Below are 20,025 nucleotides of genomic sequence, written 5' to 3'. Positions count from 1 at the left end.
AAACCAGGAAGTAGGGTTTATTTCAGCAATCGATTCATCCGTCCCGTTTTTATTCATTAATCTAAAAATGACACTTTTTGTATGATTAACATTTTTAAATAAACAAACATTTGGAATATAGAATAATAAAACAATATTAAGCATAATAAATGTTAAAGCATAAATATATCTTATTTGTATTGATGTTCGTATTATATATATATAAAACATAAAATTGTAAAATTGAATCATTTAATCTCTAAATATATTAGTTATGAATACTATTCAATTATTAAATCCTTTAAAGAATAAATGAATGGAAAAAAAAGACTTTTACTATAAAATCAACATAATTATAATAATTGTTTTTGTGAATGAGCTGCCGCCGTTTATTGAAGATTGCGCCCCGGTTTGTAGCCACGCCCACATCCAAAATACCAGGATGTTAGGGCCAATTAGGGACACAGATGTCAACAGGAACATTCAGCTGACTGAAAAGAAGACGCTGCTGATCAGCGTTTAATAAATGTCAGTTTCAGATGAACTTTTGTTTCCTAACAGTTCTCTATCTCTTTTCCCCAGGAGCCCAAACCTTGTTTACGTTGCCACGGCGACCCGGATATGGCTCCATCGGAAAGCCCATCAAGCTCCTGGCCAACTGCTTCCAGGTGGAAATCCCTAAGATCGACGTTTACCTGTACGAGGTGGACATCAAGCCGGAGAAATGTCCCCGACGGGTCAACAGGTACCAGAGGACACAGAACGGGTCCATCTGTCCCCCTGCCATCCTGTTCTTCTGTCCACCTGTCATCCCGTCCTCCTGTCCTTATATCTTCATGTCCTTCTGTCATCCTGACCTTTCTTACCAACCGTCATCCTGTCCTTCTGTCCACCTGTCATCATGTCCTTCTGTCCACCTGTCATCATGTCCTCCTGTCATCCTGTCCTTCTGTCCACCTGTCATCCCGTCCTCCTGTCCTTATATCTTCATGTCCTTCTTTCATCCTGACCTTTCTTACCAACCGTCATCCTGTCCTTCTGTCCACCTGTCATCATGTCCTCCTGTCCACCTGTCATCCTGTCCTTCTGTCCACCTGTCATCCCGTCCTCCTGTCCTTATATCTTCATGTCCTTCTTTCATCCTGACCTTTCTTACCAACCGTCATCCTGTCCTTCTGTCCACCTGTCATCATGTCCTCCTGTCCACCTGTCATCCTGTCCTTCTGTCCACCTGTCATCCTGTCCTTCTGTCCACCTGTCATCATGTCCTCCTGTCCACCTGTCATCCTGTCCTTCTGTCCACCTGTCATCCTGTCCTTCTGTCCACCTGTCATCCTGTCCTTCTGTCCACCTGTCATCCTGTCCTTCTGTCCACCTGTCATCCTGTCCTTCTGTCCACCTGTCATCCCGTCCTCCTCTCCTTATATCATCATGTTCTTCTGTCATCCTGACCTTTCTTACCAACCGTCATCCTGTCCTTCTGTCCACCTGTCATCATGTCCTCCTGTCCACCTGTCATCCTGTCCTTCTGTCCACCTGTCATCCTGTCCTTCTGTCCACCTGTCATCCTGTCCTCCTCTCCTTATATCATCATGTTCTTCTGTCATCCTGACCTTTCTTACCAACCGTCATCCTGTCCTTCTGTCCACCTGTCATCATGTCCTCCTGTCCACCTGTCATCCTGTCCTTCTGTCCACCTGTCCTGCTGTCCACCTGTCATCCCGTCCTCCTCTCCTTATATCATCATGTTCTTCTGTCATCCTGACCTTTCTTACCAACCGTCATCCTGTCCTTCTGTCCACCTGTCATCATGTCCTCCTGTCCACCTGTCATCCTGTCCTTCTGTCCACCTGTCCTGCTGTCCACCTGTCATCCCGTCCTCCTCTCCTTATATCATCATGTTCTTCTGTCATCCTGACCTTTCTTACCAACCGTCATCCTGTCCTTCTGTCCACCTGTCATCATGTCCTCCTGTCCACCTGTCATCCTGTCCTTCTGTCCACCTGTCATCATGTCCTCCTGTCCACCTGTCATCCTGACCTTTCTTACCAACCGTGATCCTGTCCTCCTGTCCACCTGTCATCCTGTCCTTCTGTCCACCTGTCATCCCGTCCTCCTCTCCTTATATCATCATGTTCTTCTGTCATCCTGACCTTTCTTACCAACCGTCATCCTGTCCTTCTGTCCACCTGTCATCATGTCCTCCTGTCCACCTGTCATCCTGTCCTTCTGTCCACCTGTCATCCCGTCCTCCTCTCCTTATATCATCATGTTCTTCTGTCATCCTGACCTTTCTTACCAACCGTCATCCTGTCCTTCTGTCCACCTGTCATCATGTCCTCCTGTCCACCTGTCATCCTGTCCTTCTGTCCACCTGTCCTGCTGTCCACCTGTCATCCCGTCCTCCTCTCCTTATATCATCATGTTCTTCTGTCATCCTGACCTTTCTTACCAACCGTCATCCTGTCCTTCTGTCCACCTGTCATCATGTCCTCCTGTCCACCTGTCATCCTGTCCTTCTGTCCACCTGTCCTGCTGTCCACCTGTCATCCCGTCCTCCTCTCCTTATATCATCATGTTCTTCTGTCATCCTGACCTTTCTTACCAACCGTCATCCTGTCCTTCTGTCCACCTGTCATCATGTCCTCCTGTCCACCTGTCATCCTGTCCTTCTGTCCACCTGTCATCATGTCCTCCTGTCCACCTGTCATCCTGACCTTTCTTACCAACCGTGATCCTGTCCTCCTGTCCACCTGTCATCCTGTCCTTCTGTCCACCTGTCATCCCGTCCTCCTCTCCTTATATCATCATGTTCTTCTGTCATCCTGACCTTTCTTACCAACCGTCATCCTGTCCTTCTGTCCACCTGTCATCATGTCCTCCTGTCCACCTGTCATCCTGTCCTTCTGTCCACCTGTCATCCCGTCCTCCTCTCCTTATATCATCATGTTCTTCTGTCATCCTGACCTTTCTTACCAACCGTCATCCTGTCCTTCTGTCCACCTGTCATCATGTCCTCCTGTCCACCTGTCATCCTGACCTTTCTTACCAACCGTGATCCTGTCCTCCTGTCCACCTGTCATCCTGACCTTTCTTACCAACCGTGATCCTGTCCTCCTGTCCACCTGTCATCCTGTCCTTCTGTCCACCTGTCATCCTGACCTTTCTTACCAACCGTGATCCTGTCCTTCTGTCCACCTGTCATCCCGTCCTCCTCTCCTTATATCATCATGTTCTTCTGTCATCCTGACCTTTCTTACCAACCGTCATCCTGTCCTTCTGTCCACCTGTCATCATGTCCTCCTGTCCACCTGTCATCCTGTCCTTCTGTCCACCTGTCATCCTGTCCTCCTGTCCACCTGTCATCCTGACCTTTCTTACCAACCGTCATCCTGTCCTTCTGTCCACCTGTCATCATGTCCTCCTGTCCACCTGTCATCCTGACCTTTCTTACCAACCGTGATCCTGTCCTTCTGTCCACCTGTCATCCTGACCCTCTGTCCTCATGTCTTCATGTCCTTCTGTCATCCTGTCCTTCTGTCCAACCGTCATTCTGACCTTCTGTCCAACTGTCCAAACGGCCTCCTGTCTTTCTGTCCACCTGTCCTTCTGTCCACCGGCTGGGAAACCTCTAAACTTGATGCTTTGTGGTCTTCCTCCAGGGAGGTGGTGGACTCCATGGTGCAGCACTTCAAGGTGACCATCTTTGGCGACCGGATGCCGGTCTACGACGGGAAGAGAAGCCTCTACACCGCCAGTCCACTTCCTGTCGCCACAGGAGGGGTAAGGCTCTGGTTCAGCCGCCGTCCGTCACAGGGACAATCCGGGAAGGTTTGTTCCAGCTGGAGTCAGCTTGACTCTCTCTGTTCCTCCTCAGGTGGATCTGGACGTCACCCTGCCGGGGGAAGGTGGGAAGGACCGCCCCTTTAAGGTCTCCATCCGATTCGTCTCCCTGGTCAGTTGGCACCTGCTCCACGAAGTCCTGACGGGACGTGGCGTTCCAGAACCGCTGGACCTGGACAAGCCACTCAGCACCAACCCGGTTCACGCGGTGGACGTGGTCCTGCGCCACCTGCCCTCCATGAAGTCGGTATTTCTTCACGTCACGTAACGGTTTCAGAGAAACCCAGGAGCGGAGATGAGTGACGGTTCTGGTCTTCATACCCCCACCAGGTACACCCCGGTGGGACGATCCTTCTTCTCCTCCCCTGAGGGCTACGACCACCCGCTGGGGGGAGGGCGGGAGGTTTGGTTCGGTTTCCATCAGTCGGTGAGGCCCGCCATGTGGAAGATGATGCTGAACATCGATGGTGAGTGACGACAGAGGTCACGGAGCAAACGAGCTCTGGTTTGGTTAATTAGTTAAAGTTGACGGGAAATCATATTTAAATGTTAAACCATTCTGACTTAAACATGTATAAAAATGTAGTTAGAAAAGTTAGAACATTTCTATAAAAAAAATAAAAAATCCTGTCTTAAAATTCTGTGTTTTTTTTTTTATTCTGCAGGCCAGTTAGTTCTACGTCAGCCTGAACACCTAAATTCGGCCAATCATATATCAACGGTCATCTGTCAATCAAATACTTTCGATCATAGCATCTTGATTCATATGTCGCAGCTAATATACGCAACGGTTGAAATCAGAATCCTTTCCTTTCCCATTGAGTTGCGTCCCAGTGTTCACGGGGATGGACGTCTGTGTCTTCGGCAGGCGTAGAGCTAACAGAACTGGCAGCGTTACGAGGCAAGGGCTCAAACATGTACGGCTGGAAGCCTTCTACACCAAACCAAGCTTCTGCCGCCCTGGCGTCCTCTTCCACAACATCTTCGTCCCCGCTTTCCTCCTCTAAATAAAAAATGGAAGACGGAGGAGACTTATCCACGACCTCCGACACTAAACTCTCCTCCTCTTGCATGTTTCCGCTGTCCATAGCGTTCCTTGACAGCGTCGTTTCTAAGTCACCAATTTAGTGCTACTTGGTTCCAATGGAATTTCCCATTGGGAACCTGCTAGCACTAAGTTGCTAACTGGTTAGCAAGATGCTTCTGACAAACCGGCAGCAACCAAACTTGCTTGTGAACCTTCCACCACAACAATCCCGCCCCCTTGATAATCGACCAATCACATTCACTTTATTCACTCATGCAAAGTCGTGCACCACTAGGGAGAATTCGGAAATGAAACGGTTGGAACAGCCGTGCAATGCAATACCTCGGCTCCAGACGTCCCGCCCCCTCCACAGACGCTCCGCTGCTCCTCTCCCAAATTGTAGCTGACCACAGACAGTGCCGCAGACAGGAGGCCGGCTTGTTTTGTTTTTATGACCGAAATTGCAAAAAAACAACTCGCGAAGTTTGACCCGTTAGAAGAGCGAGGTGCGCGAGAACGCTGGGACCCTTTTTCCACCTGGATCTCCGCTCTTTTTGGCCCTCATGTCCCTCCGTCGTCGGACTAAACCCGCCCCCACTTCCTCGCCGCCTCGGCCGTATCTAGACCCACAGCGTGTAGCGCAGACCACGCTTCAATATTGAGTATAAATCAAAAATGTCTGCATCAAGCTCACTGCAACACACTGCTGTAAGAGTATAACCAGTAAGCGAGGCAGGAGGGCAAAATAGGTTTAGCGCCACCGCAGCACGGGAGGGAGAATTACGCCCAGGAGCAAATGGATAAAAATAGACCGGAGAAAAAAAAACATGAATCGATTTTCTTGCGGACGTATCGATGCATCAATACGAAACGATTATTATTTACACCCCTATGCACAACCCTGTAGCCGCTCTTTAGAGGGAACAACTAATAAAAGTTTTTGCTCAGAAACCAGGTTGTCTGTGCGTCTGTCGAATTTAACGCAGATATGAATGTGTTCATTACTATTCCTCCACTAAATGAAAAAAGTTGTACTTTATTATTATCTAGAGACTATTAATAACAGGAGGTGAAATGCAGTTCTAGATGAGCCGGGCATGTGGTGATGTCATCAGTACGCTTCTGTTCCATTTGACCAATATCTATGCTCCCGTGCTCCCCGAATCCAGACTTTCATGTGTTCTTCTCAAGAATATACTTGGCGAGGACACAAGTCCGTACTCGGGTTCTAGTGAATTGAGAAACAGCCAAAATATGCCTGATAAGTTTTAGACTGTCCTGATTGCTGTACGTTTGATCCGGTTCTCTGAGGTGTTTCAGCTCCGATTTTTCTCCTGTTGCCATTTCAGTTTCAGCCACAGCGTTTTACAAAGCCCAGCCGGTCATCCAGTTCATGTGTGAGGTGCTGGACATCCACAACATGGACGAGCAGCCGCGCTCGCTGCCGGACTCCCACAGGGTCAAGTTCACCAAAGAGATCAAAGGTATGTGACCGCTGTAGCTACCAGATCTGCTCGGGGCCCCGCCCCTTCCTATGATGTCATCACATGGCAACTCCACTCGGATTACACCCGTTTCTTAAGGATCAAATCTTTTTTGGAGTCTCAACATATAATTTTTTCTATATTTGCTATTATTTTACATTTCATTGACGATCTAAAGAAGCTGAAAGAAGAAAACAATCATTGTCAGTCTGGAAGGAAAGTCCTGCCTTCTAAGACAGACTGAGTTCTGCTATTTAACAAGATGACCAAAAAAAAGTCTCAGCTTATTTTTATTATTTTTATTAAGATCTGAGGGCAGAGAAGGACAATGGGACATCCTAAAAAATGACTTTGTAGAGATTTTAGAGGAATAAAACCGTTATTTTACTTGTAGGAAACAAACAGTTGTTGTTGACATGAAGCTAAAAGTTATGTAGCTTAATCTGGCTAACTGACTCAGCTAAAAGAGGCTAACTGTTAGCTACAGCTAGCCACAGCGCTACCGAGCTGTCCCCCTTTATATCACGGTCTAACAGTTAATTTGTTCACCAGAAACAGAAAATATTTTCAGTTTTCTTATCGATCAGGTAAAACTTCATCGGTCATTAGACGCGCTAACGCTGCAGATGCTCCCGACTCGGCACACGGACGCTGCGTGATGTTATTGTCGTTGTCTGGGCAACCACAGTATTTTAAATTTCGTGGCAACGTTCAGCCAATCATGTAGCGTAACATCACTGGCATGAAGCAGGACCCCAGCAGATCTGGTAGCTACAGCGGGCCTCAGCTGAAGCGAGTCCAGCACCGGCCTCCTCCGTGTTTCTTTCATGTTTAACATATTCAGACTGTTCCTGATGTTCTTTTAACGTCTCCGCAGGTCTTAAAGTGGAAGTCACCCACTGTGGAAGCATGCGCAGGAAGTACAGAGTGTGTAACGTCACCCGGCGGCCTGCCAGCCTGCAGACGTAAGTCTTCACACTAATGGAGGGAATTTTGTTTCATTTTTGCTGCAAGCAAAGAAAAGATTTAACCAAAAAAATAATAATACAATCCAGGAATTAAACTTTGAAAAACTTATTAATCATAAAATAAGGCTTTGATTGAAACTTTATTTGGTTTTATTTTAAATTTACAGATTTTATTTTTCAAAATGTTTCAGATTTCTCTTTTTTCTGATTGAATTTTTTTTTTTAATTCCATTTTCCAGATCATGCTCCTTTTAATCTGGTGGGCAGGCTTTCCTCTGGAGGGATGAGCACAGATTTATTTAGAAAAATTAAATTTTTTTTATCATTTTTTAATTTCTTTGAGCAACAATACAAGCAAGATTTACATTGAGATGTTAGTATCGCTCAAAAGGAATAGAATGGAAAAAATTTAAATCTAGAGAAGTAATTTTTACTTAAAATAAGCGCATTTTTTCTTGGGTTGAGGAGATAAAAGAGACATTTTGCCAACGAAACAAGAGAATTTACACTTAAAATAAGAAAACACAATTGCATTGTCTTATTTCAAGTGCAAATTATCTAATTAATCAAATTTTAAGAGTAAAACTACTAATTCCATTAGCAAACTATCTCATTTAGCTACTCAAATTAATGGTAAATACACTTAATTGAAGACATTTTTACTTATTTCTAGATCTTTTTCCAGTGTACCGTAGATAGAAGTTGAAGAGCTTACCCTAAGTAGAGAACAACAATCGTTCAGTTTGGTTTATAGACAATTTCCTGATTCCCATATTTACTAGGGGTGGGTATTGGCAAAGAAGTCACGATTCGATTCCAATCACGATTCATAGGCCACGATGCGATTGTATCACGATGCATCACGATACTTGAATTATTGTGATGTATTGCAATGTTTTCACTGAACACTGTTAGAAAAAGATCCAGCCCTTACCAGTGGCTGACTGGCTGAGTATGATCTGGGTAGTGCCTTCCAATTGATAAATAACTGAAAGCAACTGCATTCCTACATAGCTGTATTTATTGAAATGACTTTTGGAGGTGTTGCCATGAAAAAAAACAAATATTACTGTAACTGGACACAATATTACTATTGCTGGAGTGGACACACTGGAGAAAAGTGCTTAGGATTTATAAAACTAAAAATAACAAAATAAGGATTATCTCAATGAAATGAAAACATTCAAATTTATGACATTTCCCCTTTTGGACGTAGCTGCCATTATAACAATATCATTCCATAAACACAAGAGGACAAACTTAGACAAAAAAGCGCATTGGCTTTATAAAACTATCATTTTTTTACCTGTTGTTTCACCTCATCATACATCTATGGGACCAATACTTCAGTGAACTGTTTCCGGCTCGGGGTTATATAATGAGGCTCCAGTGTGCTGATCATTTTTTTGAACCCACTTTTCTCCACCACACCATATGGTCGCAAATCCAGGCAAATGAACTCGGTGATTGACTCTGTCATTTTCTTTGCACGTGTAGATGTTTGGGCTAGCTTGCCATCGAACATTGTTTGTTTAAGCACATTTTGCGGCGCTGGCGGCTCTTGATTTTCTGGATGGCGCCTCTGCATGTGTGTTTTTAGGTTCGTTGTGTTCCCACAGTATTTAATTCTGGTGTAGCAGTGTTTGCAAATTGCGTGCGTCATATCAACTTCATTTTTACCTTTGTTTTTAAAACCAAAATGCTTCCAAACATCGGATTTGAAATGTGATGGAGCCGGACAAAGTTTCTTAATCTCTTCCATGTTTTGTTTTTGAATGACTCGGCGCAGTATCCCGCGGCCGGAAATGCTTGTGACACAAGGCAGCGTGCGTCAACACATCCGCAGCGACATCTGCTGGACTGGAAGTTGTATTACACTTGTTTTTGGCTGATGTTCGCCAACAATTCATGCAATGTTATTTATTCATTTTTTAAAATTAATAATCGATACTTGGGAGTCAAGAATCAATGCAGTAGATTACGAAAATTAGAATCACCATGCATCATCATGACGATTATTTTGCACACCTCTAATATTTACTAAAACCCCTGAACTGATGGTTTGTTATTTTCTTTCTTTTTTCTGTCTTAATGTTGGCAGTGGGCTTTAGGCTGCCCTGCAAGGCTTTAAACCTGGGTTTAACCAGAGACTAAGCCATTCTCAAGCACATATCAAGGAGCTCATTTTGAGCCTGGATCCAGATTTATTGTTGATTCTGTTCATGGTGGAGAATCCTGCTTCACAGCAGCAGGTTGAGCCAAACATCCTCTAAATGTGCAGGGTCATCTTTGAGCACGCCATTTCACTTTTCTTTCACCAGTTCACCGCAGTTCTTCCAGCAGTCCACACTTTCTCTGCTCTCTTTTTCTCATGGTCTTCTCCTTCTTTCCCATCGCCCGGCTTGCCACAGGTTTGCCTGCTGTGTCTAAAAGTAGCAGCAGCAGCAACCCAGACTGACAGCTCATTGGCTCATTTGGATCACGTGCAGCCTGGAGCCGGACGCTCCCCAGGGCATGTTCATTAACTCTCTCAATATTAATATTGTTTATTCGAACATTTACTTAAATGTCTTTCAGTCGTTTTCTGAAAATGATCATTTTAGTTTGATAATTTATTATCATCTAACCATTTTTTAACTTGTTTAATTCTGAGATTTTTGTCCTAAGGAGCTGTAGATCTTTCCCTGAGCAGACTATGGTGGTGTCGTCTGCAAATAATGGAAACTTAAATTTAGCTGAGATATGTCTAAGGTCGTTTATATATAATAAAACATTTTAGGAACCCAAATTGATCCTTGGGGGACACCAAAAGCGATGTACCGTCTCTGCTGGACGTTGGCAACAAAGTTTTCATTGATTAAGCGTTTGGATTTGGCTTGAAGTGATGAGAAAGTGATCTAGAAGACACGATTTGAAAAGAACGCAACTTTTAAAATTAAATCTGAAAAGAGCAGATAAAAAATCTAGAATTTGCAAAATAAAAGTATAAAAAACATTTAAAAAAATCTAAATAAGCAAGAAAAATATAGAAAAGATAAATTAAAGAAAACGGTTCTTCTAAAAGCCTTTATTTGATTAGGAAGTTTTCAACGTTTCCTTTCTGAATGGTATTTTTGAAAGAATAATGGAGCCACAATCACTCCATACTCTCTACACCCAGCTGCTGGCGGCTCCCAGTTTTATGGAGAGATATTTGTGCCATCGGTTTGAGCGCGCAGGAACCAATCCGAGCGCGCAGTGAGACAACACGCGCACGCGCAAAGCCGGTCTGGCGCGCGCTCAACTCTGTAAAACCCTCTCAACACACACTGTTCTCGCGCTCAGTTTCATCTCTGCGCGTGCTCGAATCCGTCTCTGCTCGCGCTCGACCTGCTCTCTCTCCGCGCTCAACACCAGCTGTGCGCTCGGCTGTTTCTCCGCTCGCTCGACTCTCTGCGCTCGCAACTTCAGCAATGTATGTAAATGAACCATACCATCAGCCAATCACACCCAGCTTCTTTTCATCCAATGAAAGCATTCCTTCCTTCTTCTTCTTTTTTATCATGGCGGATCACAAGCAACTTTAAGGTGCATACCGCCACCTACTGTTCATGATTGTGTAGCAACATTGTTTTACATCTATTAAATTCTATTTTTTAATTTTGTATTCTGCAGATAACTAAATAATGCTTTCCTTAATCTATAAATATCCTTTATATTTCCTTTATTTCCCAATAATCCTTTAAGACTCCATTCTTGGCCTGTCCTTTCAACTACTCTTCTCAATTTTTCCCTTTCAGGTTCATATGTTTTACAGTTCATTAATACGTAAGCATTCGTTCCAAATACTACACCGGGTTAAATGAAAAAATAAAAATAAAAACACAATCAGGAAAATCAAACAACTCTTACAGTTATTTTGTCAACATTCCTAAGATAGTACTATAAAATATCTTGAATTATCTCAAATAAACTTCAGTAAAACAGTTATTAGATCATTGCCTCATCCATCTCTTTTACCTGCTATTGACATGGATTTAAATTTGCTGTTTTAAAAGAAAAATAAGGAGGATATTTCAGGGTCAAGTATGGTTCAACAGTATATAGATAATGTTTTGGATCATATTGGCCTTACTCTTAGCTTTTGTGGCGGGTGTTTCTTCTTTTTGTTGTTTTTTATGGAGGTTGGCAAACAACAATTACCGCCACCAACTGAAAAACCCTGTTTATCAAATTATTCTTTTTAATATATATAATAAAGAATAACCCTCTTATTTAGAGTCCATCTGTAAAAGGTCTTCTAAATAATAATTGTTAAATTTCAGATCAGGTCTGCTGTCTGAATAATTGTGTTTAAATTAATATAACGGTTGCTGATCTAAAATCAGAGCAAACTAAACTTCTTAATGGAACGATTTCTTCAATCCATTGTAAGGCCAATATGATCCAAAACCTTTCTCCTTTGTAGGCTGAATTCCATCACTGATTCTTTTACCCGATTTAAAAATAAATTCTGGAACTAAAACAAAACACCATTCCTAATATTGGAATATTTTGAAGCATCCATAAAAAATTTAACATATCCATAATATTTTTTATCTATATATTGTTGAACCATACTTGAACCTGAAATATCCTCCTTATTTTTCTTTTAAAACAGCAAATTTAAATCCATGTCAATAGCAGGTAAAAGAGATGGATGAGGCAATGATCTAATAACTGTTTTACTGAAGTTTATTTGAGATAATTCAAGATATTTTATAGTACCATCTTAGGAATGTTGACAAAATAACTGTAAGAGTTGTTTGATTTTCCTGATTGTGTTTTTATTTTTATTTTTTCATTTAACCCGGTGTAGTATTTGGAACGAATGCTTACGTATTAATGAACTGTAAAACATATGAACCTGAAAGGGAGAAATTGAGAAGAGTAGTTGAAATGACAGGCCAAGAATGGAGTCTTAAAGGATTATTGGGAAATAAAGGAAATATAAAGGATATTTATAGATTAAGGAAAGCATTAATTAGTTATCTGCAGAATACAAAATAAAAAAATAGAATTTAATAGATTAAAACAATGTTGCTACACACTCATGAACAGTAGGTGGCGGTATGCACCTTAAAGTTGCTTGCGATCCGCCATGATAAAAAAGAAGAAGAAGAAGGAACGAATGCTTTCATTGGATGAAAAGAAGCTGAGTGTGATTGGCTGATGGTATGGTTCATTTACATACATTACTGAAGTTGCGAGCGCAGAGAGTCGAGCGAGCGGAGAAACAGCCGAGCGCACAGCTGGTGTTGAGCGCGGAGAGAGAGCAGGTCGAGCGCGAGCAGAGATGGATTCGAGCACGCGCAGAGATGAAACTGAGCGCGAGAACAGTGTGTGTTGAGAGGGTTTTACAGAGTTGAGCGCGCGCCAGACCGGCTTTGCGCGTGCGCTTGTTGTCTCACTGCGCGCTCGGATTGGTTCCTGCGCGCTCAAACCGATGGCACAAATACACTATATTGCCAAAAGTATTTGCTCACCTGCCTTGACTCACATATGAGCTTAAGTGACATCCCGTTCCTAATCCATAGGGTTCAATATGACGTCGGTCCACCCTTTGCAGCTAGAACAGCTTCAACTCTTCTGGGAAGGCTGTCCACAAGGTTTAGGAGTGTGTTTATGGGAATTTTTGACCATTCTTCCAGAAGCGCATTTGTGAGGTCGCACACTGATGTTGGACGAGAAGGCCTGGCTCTCAGTCTCCGCTCTAATTCATCCCAAAGGTGTTCTATCGGGTTGAGGTCAGGACTCTGTGCAGGCCAGTCAAGTTCATCCACACCAGACTCTGTCATCCATGTCTTTATGGACCTTGCTTTGTGCACTGGTGCACAGTCATGTTGGAAGAGGAAGGGGCCAGCTCCAAACTGTTCCCACAAAGTTGGGAGCATGGAATTGTCCAAAATGTCTTGGTATGCTGAAGCATTCAGAGTTCCTTTCACTGGAACTAAGGGGCCAAGCCCAGCTCCTGAAAAACAACCTCACACCATAATCCCCCCTCCACCAAACTTTACACTTGGCACAATGCAGTCAGACAAGTACCGTTCTCCTGGCAACCGCCAAACCCAGACCCGTCCATCAGATTGCCAGATGGAGAAGCGCGATTCGTCACTCCAGAGAACGCGTCTCCACTGCTCTAGAGTCCAGTGGCGGCGTGCTTTACACCACCGCATCCGACGCTTTGCATTGCACTTGGTGATGTATGGCTTGGATGCAGCTGCTCGACCATGGAAACCCATTCCATGAAGCTCTCTGCGCACTGTTCTTGAGCTAATCTGAAGGCCACATGAAGTTTGGAGGTCTGTAGTGATTGACTCTGCAGAAAGTTGGCGACCTCTTCGCACTATGCGCGTCAGCATCCGCTGACCCCGCTCCGTCAGTTTACGTGGCCTACCACTTCGTGGCTGAGTTGCTGTCGTTCCCAAACACTTCCATTTTCTTATAATACAGCTGACAGTTGACTGTGGAATATTTAGGAGCGAGGAAATTTCACGACTGGATTTGTTGCACAGGTGGCATCCTATCACAGTTCCACGCTGGAATTCACTGAGCTCCTGAGAGCGACCCATTCTTTCACAAATGTTTGTAAAAACAGTCTGCATGCCTAGGTGCTTGAATTTATACACCTGTGGCCATGGAAGTGATTGGAACACCTGATTCCAATAATTTGGATGGGTGAGCAAATACTTTTGGCAATATAGTGTATCTCTCCATACAGTTTGACCAGCTGGTGGTTTTAATTCCCAGGTTTCCACTGCAGCTGGAGAACGGCCAGACGGTGGAGCGCACTGTGGCGCAGTACTTCAGGGAGAAGTACAGTCTGCAGCTGAAGTACCCCCACCTGCCCTGCCTGCAGGTGGGCCAGGAGCAGAAGCACACCTACCTGCCTCTGGAGGTGAGGATGCACAGCTTCACCATGAACAAGCTCACGTCACTCCTCTTTTCAAAAAATAGAAAACATCATCAGACCTAACTGGACCTCATTAACTTTGATAAATTTGTTTAAATAAACAAATTCTCTATAAAAACTGATTCTGTTTGAGTCAGAGCTCTTTAGTAATCATGTCTTTTTACTAATCGGAGACTTTTCTAAAAAAGATTAAAAAAACTGGACTTTGTTTCCAAGTTTGAAGACGTTTCTCTTCCATCCAGGAAGATTTTTCAATTCAAAATGTCAGAAATAGCGTTTAGTTCCAGGTTTTATCCAGCAGCCCAACAAAGCCTGGCTTTAGTTTAGAAAACATGCAAATAGAAACGGATGAACGGGTCCCCCCCTTTGGAATGGGGGTCGTTTGGCTTCTCTGTTAGCCTGCAATGCCCCATACCTGTCTATGTCTCTGAAAGGGAGGAACTCTATTGTTGCACTGTAGGTTTTTGAAAGCTGAAATCTGAGTCCACCCCCTCTGTTTAAGAGAAGATCGCAAGCACTATTTTCTTTCCAGCGGCCACGTCGAGGACGGCTGCGCTCTCGAAAGCGCCTCTGCCCTCGGACTGATTTCCTGCTGGCGTGAAGGAAGATGTGTTTTGACAGGTTTGGCAGAGACAAACCTTCTTCTGTAAGCCTCCTCCTGATTGGGCCTTGCAGACTCGATCACACAGGAAGTACAGTAGCGTCAGGAATCCTTTGACTGACAGCTCGTCTTCCATAAGTGAAGACGATTGCTGGAGGCGGAACAGTGGTGGAGGTTTCTCCAACGTCTGCGGTACAGACGCAACGGCTTCCTAACACCACTTCCTGTCTGATCGTCTCTGTGAGGCCCAATCAGAAGGTTTGTCTCCGCCCAAACTGTCAAAACACATTTTCCTTCAAGCAAGGAGCAAACCAGTCCGAGGTCAGAGGCGCTTTCGACAGCGCAGCCGTCTTCGAGCGTGACCGCTGGATAGAAAATCGTGCCCGTGGTGAGATCGCCAGCACGATCCCGGGCGCGCGTGGGAGGAGCTTAGACGCGCGGAGAGAGTTTTCTCCTCTCGCAGCGGCAGTTTCTTGCGCATGTGTGATTTTGTCGTGCGGCGGTAGATAAACCATTTATATCGTTTGAAATACCTGCCAGTATGTTTATTTTGGTTGCGGGCTTTTTGAAATAAATGTGATGCAATACAATTAATCTAAAAAAAAAACCTCATTAATTTCAGTTTATCTGTAATGTTTTTAACATTTAAAGGGGAACGCTGTTTTTTTTACATTGGGCAAAGCGGAGTGTGTATGACATCATCAGCGCGCGCCGGCTACCGTTCCTTTATCCTGTCCGCTGAACTGCTGCAAGTTTTCCTCACATGCCTGGAAGATGTCTAACGCTGCTACCACAGATGATCTCGCTCTCCAGATGAACGATTCAGATTAGCTAGAATGAATAGAAGGGGTAGAGCGTAGCCGCCTGTGGCCCGGGCTGCCCGTCACGACTACAGTCTGGCGCGTGGATGACGTCATACACACTCTGCTTTGTTTTTTACTTGGATTACAAAACCGAATATCTTCAAAACGGCTCCAAATGACACAAAACTCGTATGGGTGAGTAGAACATGATGGAATAACGTAAAATGAAGGGGCCAATGTAAAAACAAAAACGGCGTTCCCTTTTAAGAGCAGAAGATGGTTTTATTTTGGGGTTGTCCTTATTTATGCGTCAGAGCTCCTGCTGTTGGTCCTGATGGGTTTATAGACTAAATAAGGTAGAAATTCTTAGTTCTTATCATCCGTTAACCGTAAAGATTGTTATGCTGCTTTATGATCCAGAGATTCTCATAAAGCAGAGTCAAAGAATCGGTTGTTGTTGTTTCTGTGTGCAGGTGTGTAACATCGTCCCCGGTCAGCGCTGCATTAAGAAGCTAACAGACAACCAGACGTCCACCATGATCAAAGCCACGGCGCGGTCTGCTCCAGACAGACAGGAGGAGATCAGCCGCCTGGTGAGAGCAGAACCAGAACAGACACCATCCTCTCTGCAGGGTTTCAGGATCAACAGAAAGCTTTTACTACCGCCCCCTGCAGGTGAGGAGCGCCAACTACGAGTCGGACCCGTTTGTGCAGGAGTTCCAGTTCAGAGTGCGGGATGAGATGGCTCAGGTGACGGGCCGCGTCCTGCCGGCCCCCATGCTGCAGTATGGCGGCAGGGTGAGCTCTGAACCCTTTATGGTACCTTTCCTTTTAAATCACGCTCCACACACGCCCGCTTTAGGCTGAGAAGCTCACCTGGATTTCTCCACAGATGTTAGAGATTAAAAGACTCACGACATGTTGGAAAAGATACTTTGAATTAGACGTTTATTTAGAGTTATATATTAACGAGACACGGATCCTTAAAGTCTTAAAAGGCATTTTACTCTTCTTTCATAGGTCTTAAAGGAAAAGTCCAGTCAGTAAGGAATAATCAATGGATCATTATCTGTACCTAAAACTAATACGTTCGCGATGATTTAATGAATTTAGCGTTAATGAGTCAAAAATTAAAAATAATTTTCTTTGAGATCACTGAGTCTGTGAGCGGCCATTTTTGCCCACATATAGTAACCCCTCCCTCCTGCCATCTTCCAGCAGTGACGTCACGGTGCGGTAAGCCTAGCGCCATTCTCCCCGCTTTACAAGCTAAATCAATGGGAACTACTAGACACATCTGCAATCAACAACAATTATTGAAGATTTCCAGAGGACTTCACCATTGAAATTCACCAGAGCTATAGTGAAACTGACAATGCCCACGTGCATGGTAGCTGGATGCTGGAATACGATTTTACATTGAACTTCTGGCCAGAGAAAAAACCCGTAATATGTAGCCAACATTTGGAAGAAGAATGTTTTCAAGATGACTTGGATAATAGCGCGTTGTGACAAACACCAGATACAACACTGGGACTTGATCAACAGCCGATACCGCACCGTGACGTCACTAACCAGTAGGTGGCAGTAGTGTTCTTTGACAAACATGGATGCCTCCAGTAAAGCACACTCATAATTTATTGAAGAGTATGTAATAATTTTATATTTAAAGTCCTTTCAGAAGTTTGAATTCTGAATATGAGCGGACTTTTCCTTTAAAATATTGACGTCATTAATAGGATTTTATTTTTTTGACCCATATCAAACATTGAAATAATTGACAATATTTTCTCTGTAACCATTATTGGTTCCTATGGGTCCGACAGCATCACTAAGTTTTTATCTGGACAACGTGGGGGAGGAGTAAACTAAATGAAAACTGTACACAGGGTTTCCGCGGGTCATTAAAGAACATTAAAAGTCATTAAATCATTATTTTTTAAATTAAGGCCTTAATTGGCAATTCAAATTCTTTATTTTATTTTTTTAAATGTTTTTGTCAAAACAATTTCACCATATAAATTATAACGTAATGTATTTAAATGAGAAAATGCACATTTCAATAAAACTGGCTAGAAAACAAACAAACAAAACAAAACAAAATATATATATGTAGATTAAAAGGAAGTTTTCTGTGGAGAAATCCTGTTTCTCTGCAGCTCCACTTTTCTTCTGATTTGAAAGTTTGAGATATTTAGACTGTTTTTCTTTGCATCATCCTGACTCTGTGTAGATTTCCTGTCTCTAAACATGCAGCACATTTTGCTCGTTCATAAGGAGGTGTAATGCTACGTTCACACTGCACGTTTTGGCCATCAAAGAAAGCTTCTGCTGCTTCATTTCTGATGCTTGTCTACATTAAGGTCAGACGTCCAGTAAAGTGAGTCCAGATGCTTCTGCTGCTCCTGTGTTCGATGCCAGAGAGCAGCTTTGCTATATTAGCTGTGATCAGCGGGTAAAAAGTAGTTAGAATCTATGTTGAAGTGAGAAAGTCCTCCTGAAAACATGGTCTGTGCAGTCAGTTCATCCAGATTACCATCCTGCCTTCAAAGATTATTTCTCTGTGGGAGCCACTCAGACCCCCACATACCGGTTTAGGTACCAGATCTGCTCGGGGCCCCGCCCCTTGTTATGACGTCATCATACAGCAAGTCCATTCAGACAAACTGTATTGCACCTGTTTCTTAAGGATGAAATCTCTTTTGGAGTTACATGTTATTAATAGGGGTGTAAATCACATCCATCATGGCGATTCGATTCAGTATCGATTTGCTGACCTAGCGATTCGATTATTTCCGATACTCAATAACACACCATGATGCGATACGATTCGATTCATTGGTTCATTTTATTTATTTTTTTTATTTAACACCTTACAGGCTAAACAAAGTTTCAGGTTTGAAATAAATCAATGAAAGCTGTAATATCGTTATGCTTTTTTTTTATTTGAGAAACTACAGAAAATAACAGAAGTAGAAAAGTTTTACCCCAACTATTCCTATTAAAACCTCATTCACTGAAAAATAATATTATTAATATCCTTCTAATAATATTTAACGAGGAGACACTAAAAGTCTCCGCTTATTTTTATTCTTTTTATTAAGATCTGAGGGCAGATGAGGACAAATGGAACATCTTAAAAAAATGACTTTCGTAGAGATTTTAGACAAATAAAACACTTATTCTACTTGTAGAAAACTGACAGTTGTTGTTGACACAAATTTAAAAGTAGTGTAGCTTAATATGGCTAACTGACGGAGCTAAAAGAGGCTAACCTTTATATCATGGTGTAACAGTTACTTTATTCACCATAAACAGATATTCTCAGCTTTGTTATTAATCAGGTAAAACCTCATCTTTCATTAGACACGCTAACGCTACAGATGCTCCCAGACTCGTCACATCGACGCTGCGGGAAGTTATTATCGTTGTCTAGGCAACCACAATGTTTTACGTCATGTGGCAACGTTCAGCCCATAGATATCCATAATAAAGGCTAGATGTCTCGTCCGCGCTGCTGGCCAATGGGGGTCGACGTCCGCACGTGGCGGCCATCTTGCCACAGGCAGCTCGCTCTTTCGTAACATTGTGTTTTAAAGGCGCATGTACTTAAATAACCATAACTTCCTCAATTGTCTAACGATTCTCAAACTGTTTGGTTTGTTAAACAAAAGTCAGACATGTAGTTATGATACTGCACACTTATGAATAATTATAACCATGGAATTTCATATGAAAAGAACATTGAATAGAACATACAGGTGCAATAAATATACACATGCACAAGGTATTTATGTTAAATCAATATATGCTATTAAAACTCAGTGTACTGAATACTATATATATAGATATATCTATATAGATACATATCTATATAGATATCTATCTTATTTATATATATATATATATATATATATATATATATATATATATATATATATATATATATATATATATATATATATATATATATATATATATATATATATATAAATAGACACCTTTATTTGGGTGTGATTAATTATTTCACAGTCCTAATTTATTTATATTTACATACATACTTTTATAATATGAATATTATTGTTATAATAAAATATGAAATACTGACAAAAAAGGCTTATTGTGTGGCAACCTCTTGGTGTAGAAGCATAATCCAGGTTTCAAATTAAAGGTAACACTTTGAAGTTTCATGTAGACTATTCGGATTATATATCAGGGGTAATTACACAAAAAAGTTCCTATTTTTAAACCATTATAAAAGTGACATTTATTTGCTATTAAAATTGGTACAATAGTCCCCTTCACAAGTATATATAGATGTAGCATGTTGAAATCCCCACCTACACTACTGTGATGGTATACACATGGAAGACAGAGATTTAAAAAAGG

General features: G+C 42.6%; 1 protein-coding gene across 2 annotated transcripts in view; it reads left to right on the top strand.

The window, feature by feature from the left end:
* The first annotated feature begins 548 nt into the window (after positions 1-548).
* LOC119771381 (protein argonaute-3-like) overlaps positions 549-20,025 on the top strand; it is a 32,095-nt gene continuing 12,618 nt past the window's right edge. The window contains exons 1-9 of one of the 2 annotated variants that reach the window (XM_038267262.1): positions 549-724; positions 3,642-3,762; positions 3,857-4,065; positions 4,153-4,289; positions 6,199-6,333; positions 7,211-7,298; positions 14,070-14,217; positions 16,110-16,229; positions 16,312-16,455. In XM_038267262.1, coding sequence (XP_038123190.1) covers positions 3,658-3,762; positions 3,857-4,065; positions 4,153-4,289; positions 6,199-6,333; positions 7,211-7,298; positions 14,070-14,217; positions 16,110-16,229; positions 16,312-16,455 — 1,086 coding nt within the window. In that variant the 5' untranslated portion in view covers positions 549-724; positions 3,642-3,657. The remainder of the gene's footprint in view (positions 725-3,641; positions 3,763-3,856; positions 4,066-4,152; positions 4,290-6,198; positions 6,334-7,210; positions 7,299-14,069; positions 14,218-16,109; positions 16,230-16,311; positions 16,456-20,025) is intronic. The other variant, XM_038267263.1, reaches the window with a different exon arrangement.

This window comes from Cyprinodon tularosa, unplaced genomic scaffold (assembly GCF_016077235.1).
Source record: "Cyprinodon tularosa strain WSP-4 unplaced genomic scaffold, ASM1607723v1 ctg668, whole genome shotgun sequence".
NCBI lineage: Eukaryota > Metazoa > Chordata > Actinopteri > Cyprinodontiformes > Cyprinodontidae > Cyprinodon > Cyprinodon tularosa.
This window is presented reverse-complemented; position numbering and strand designations above follow the sequence as displayed.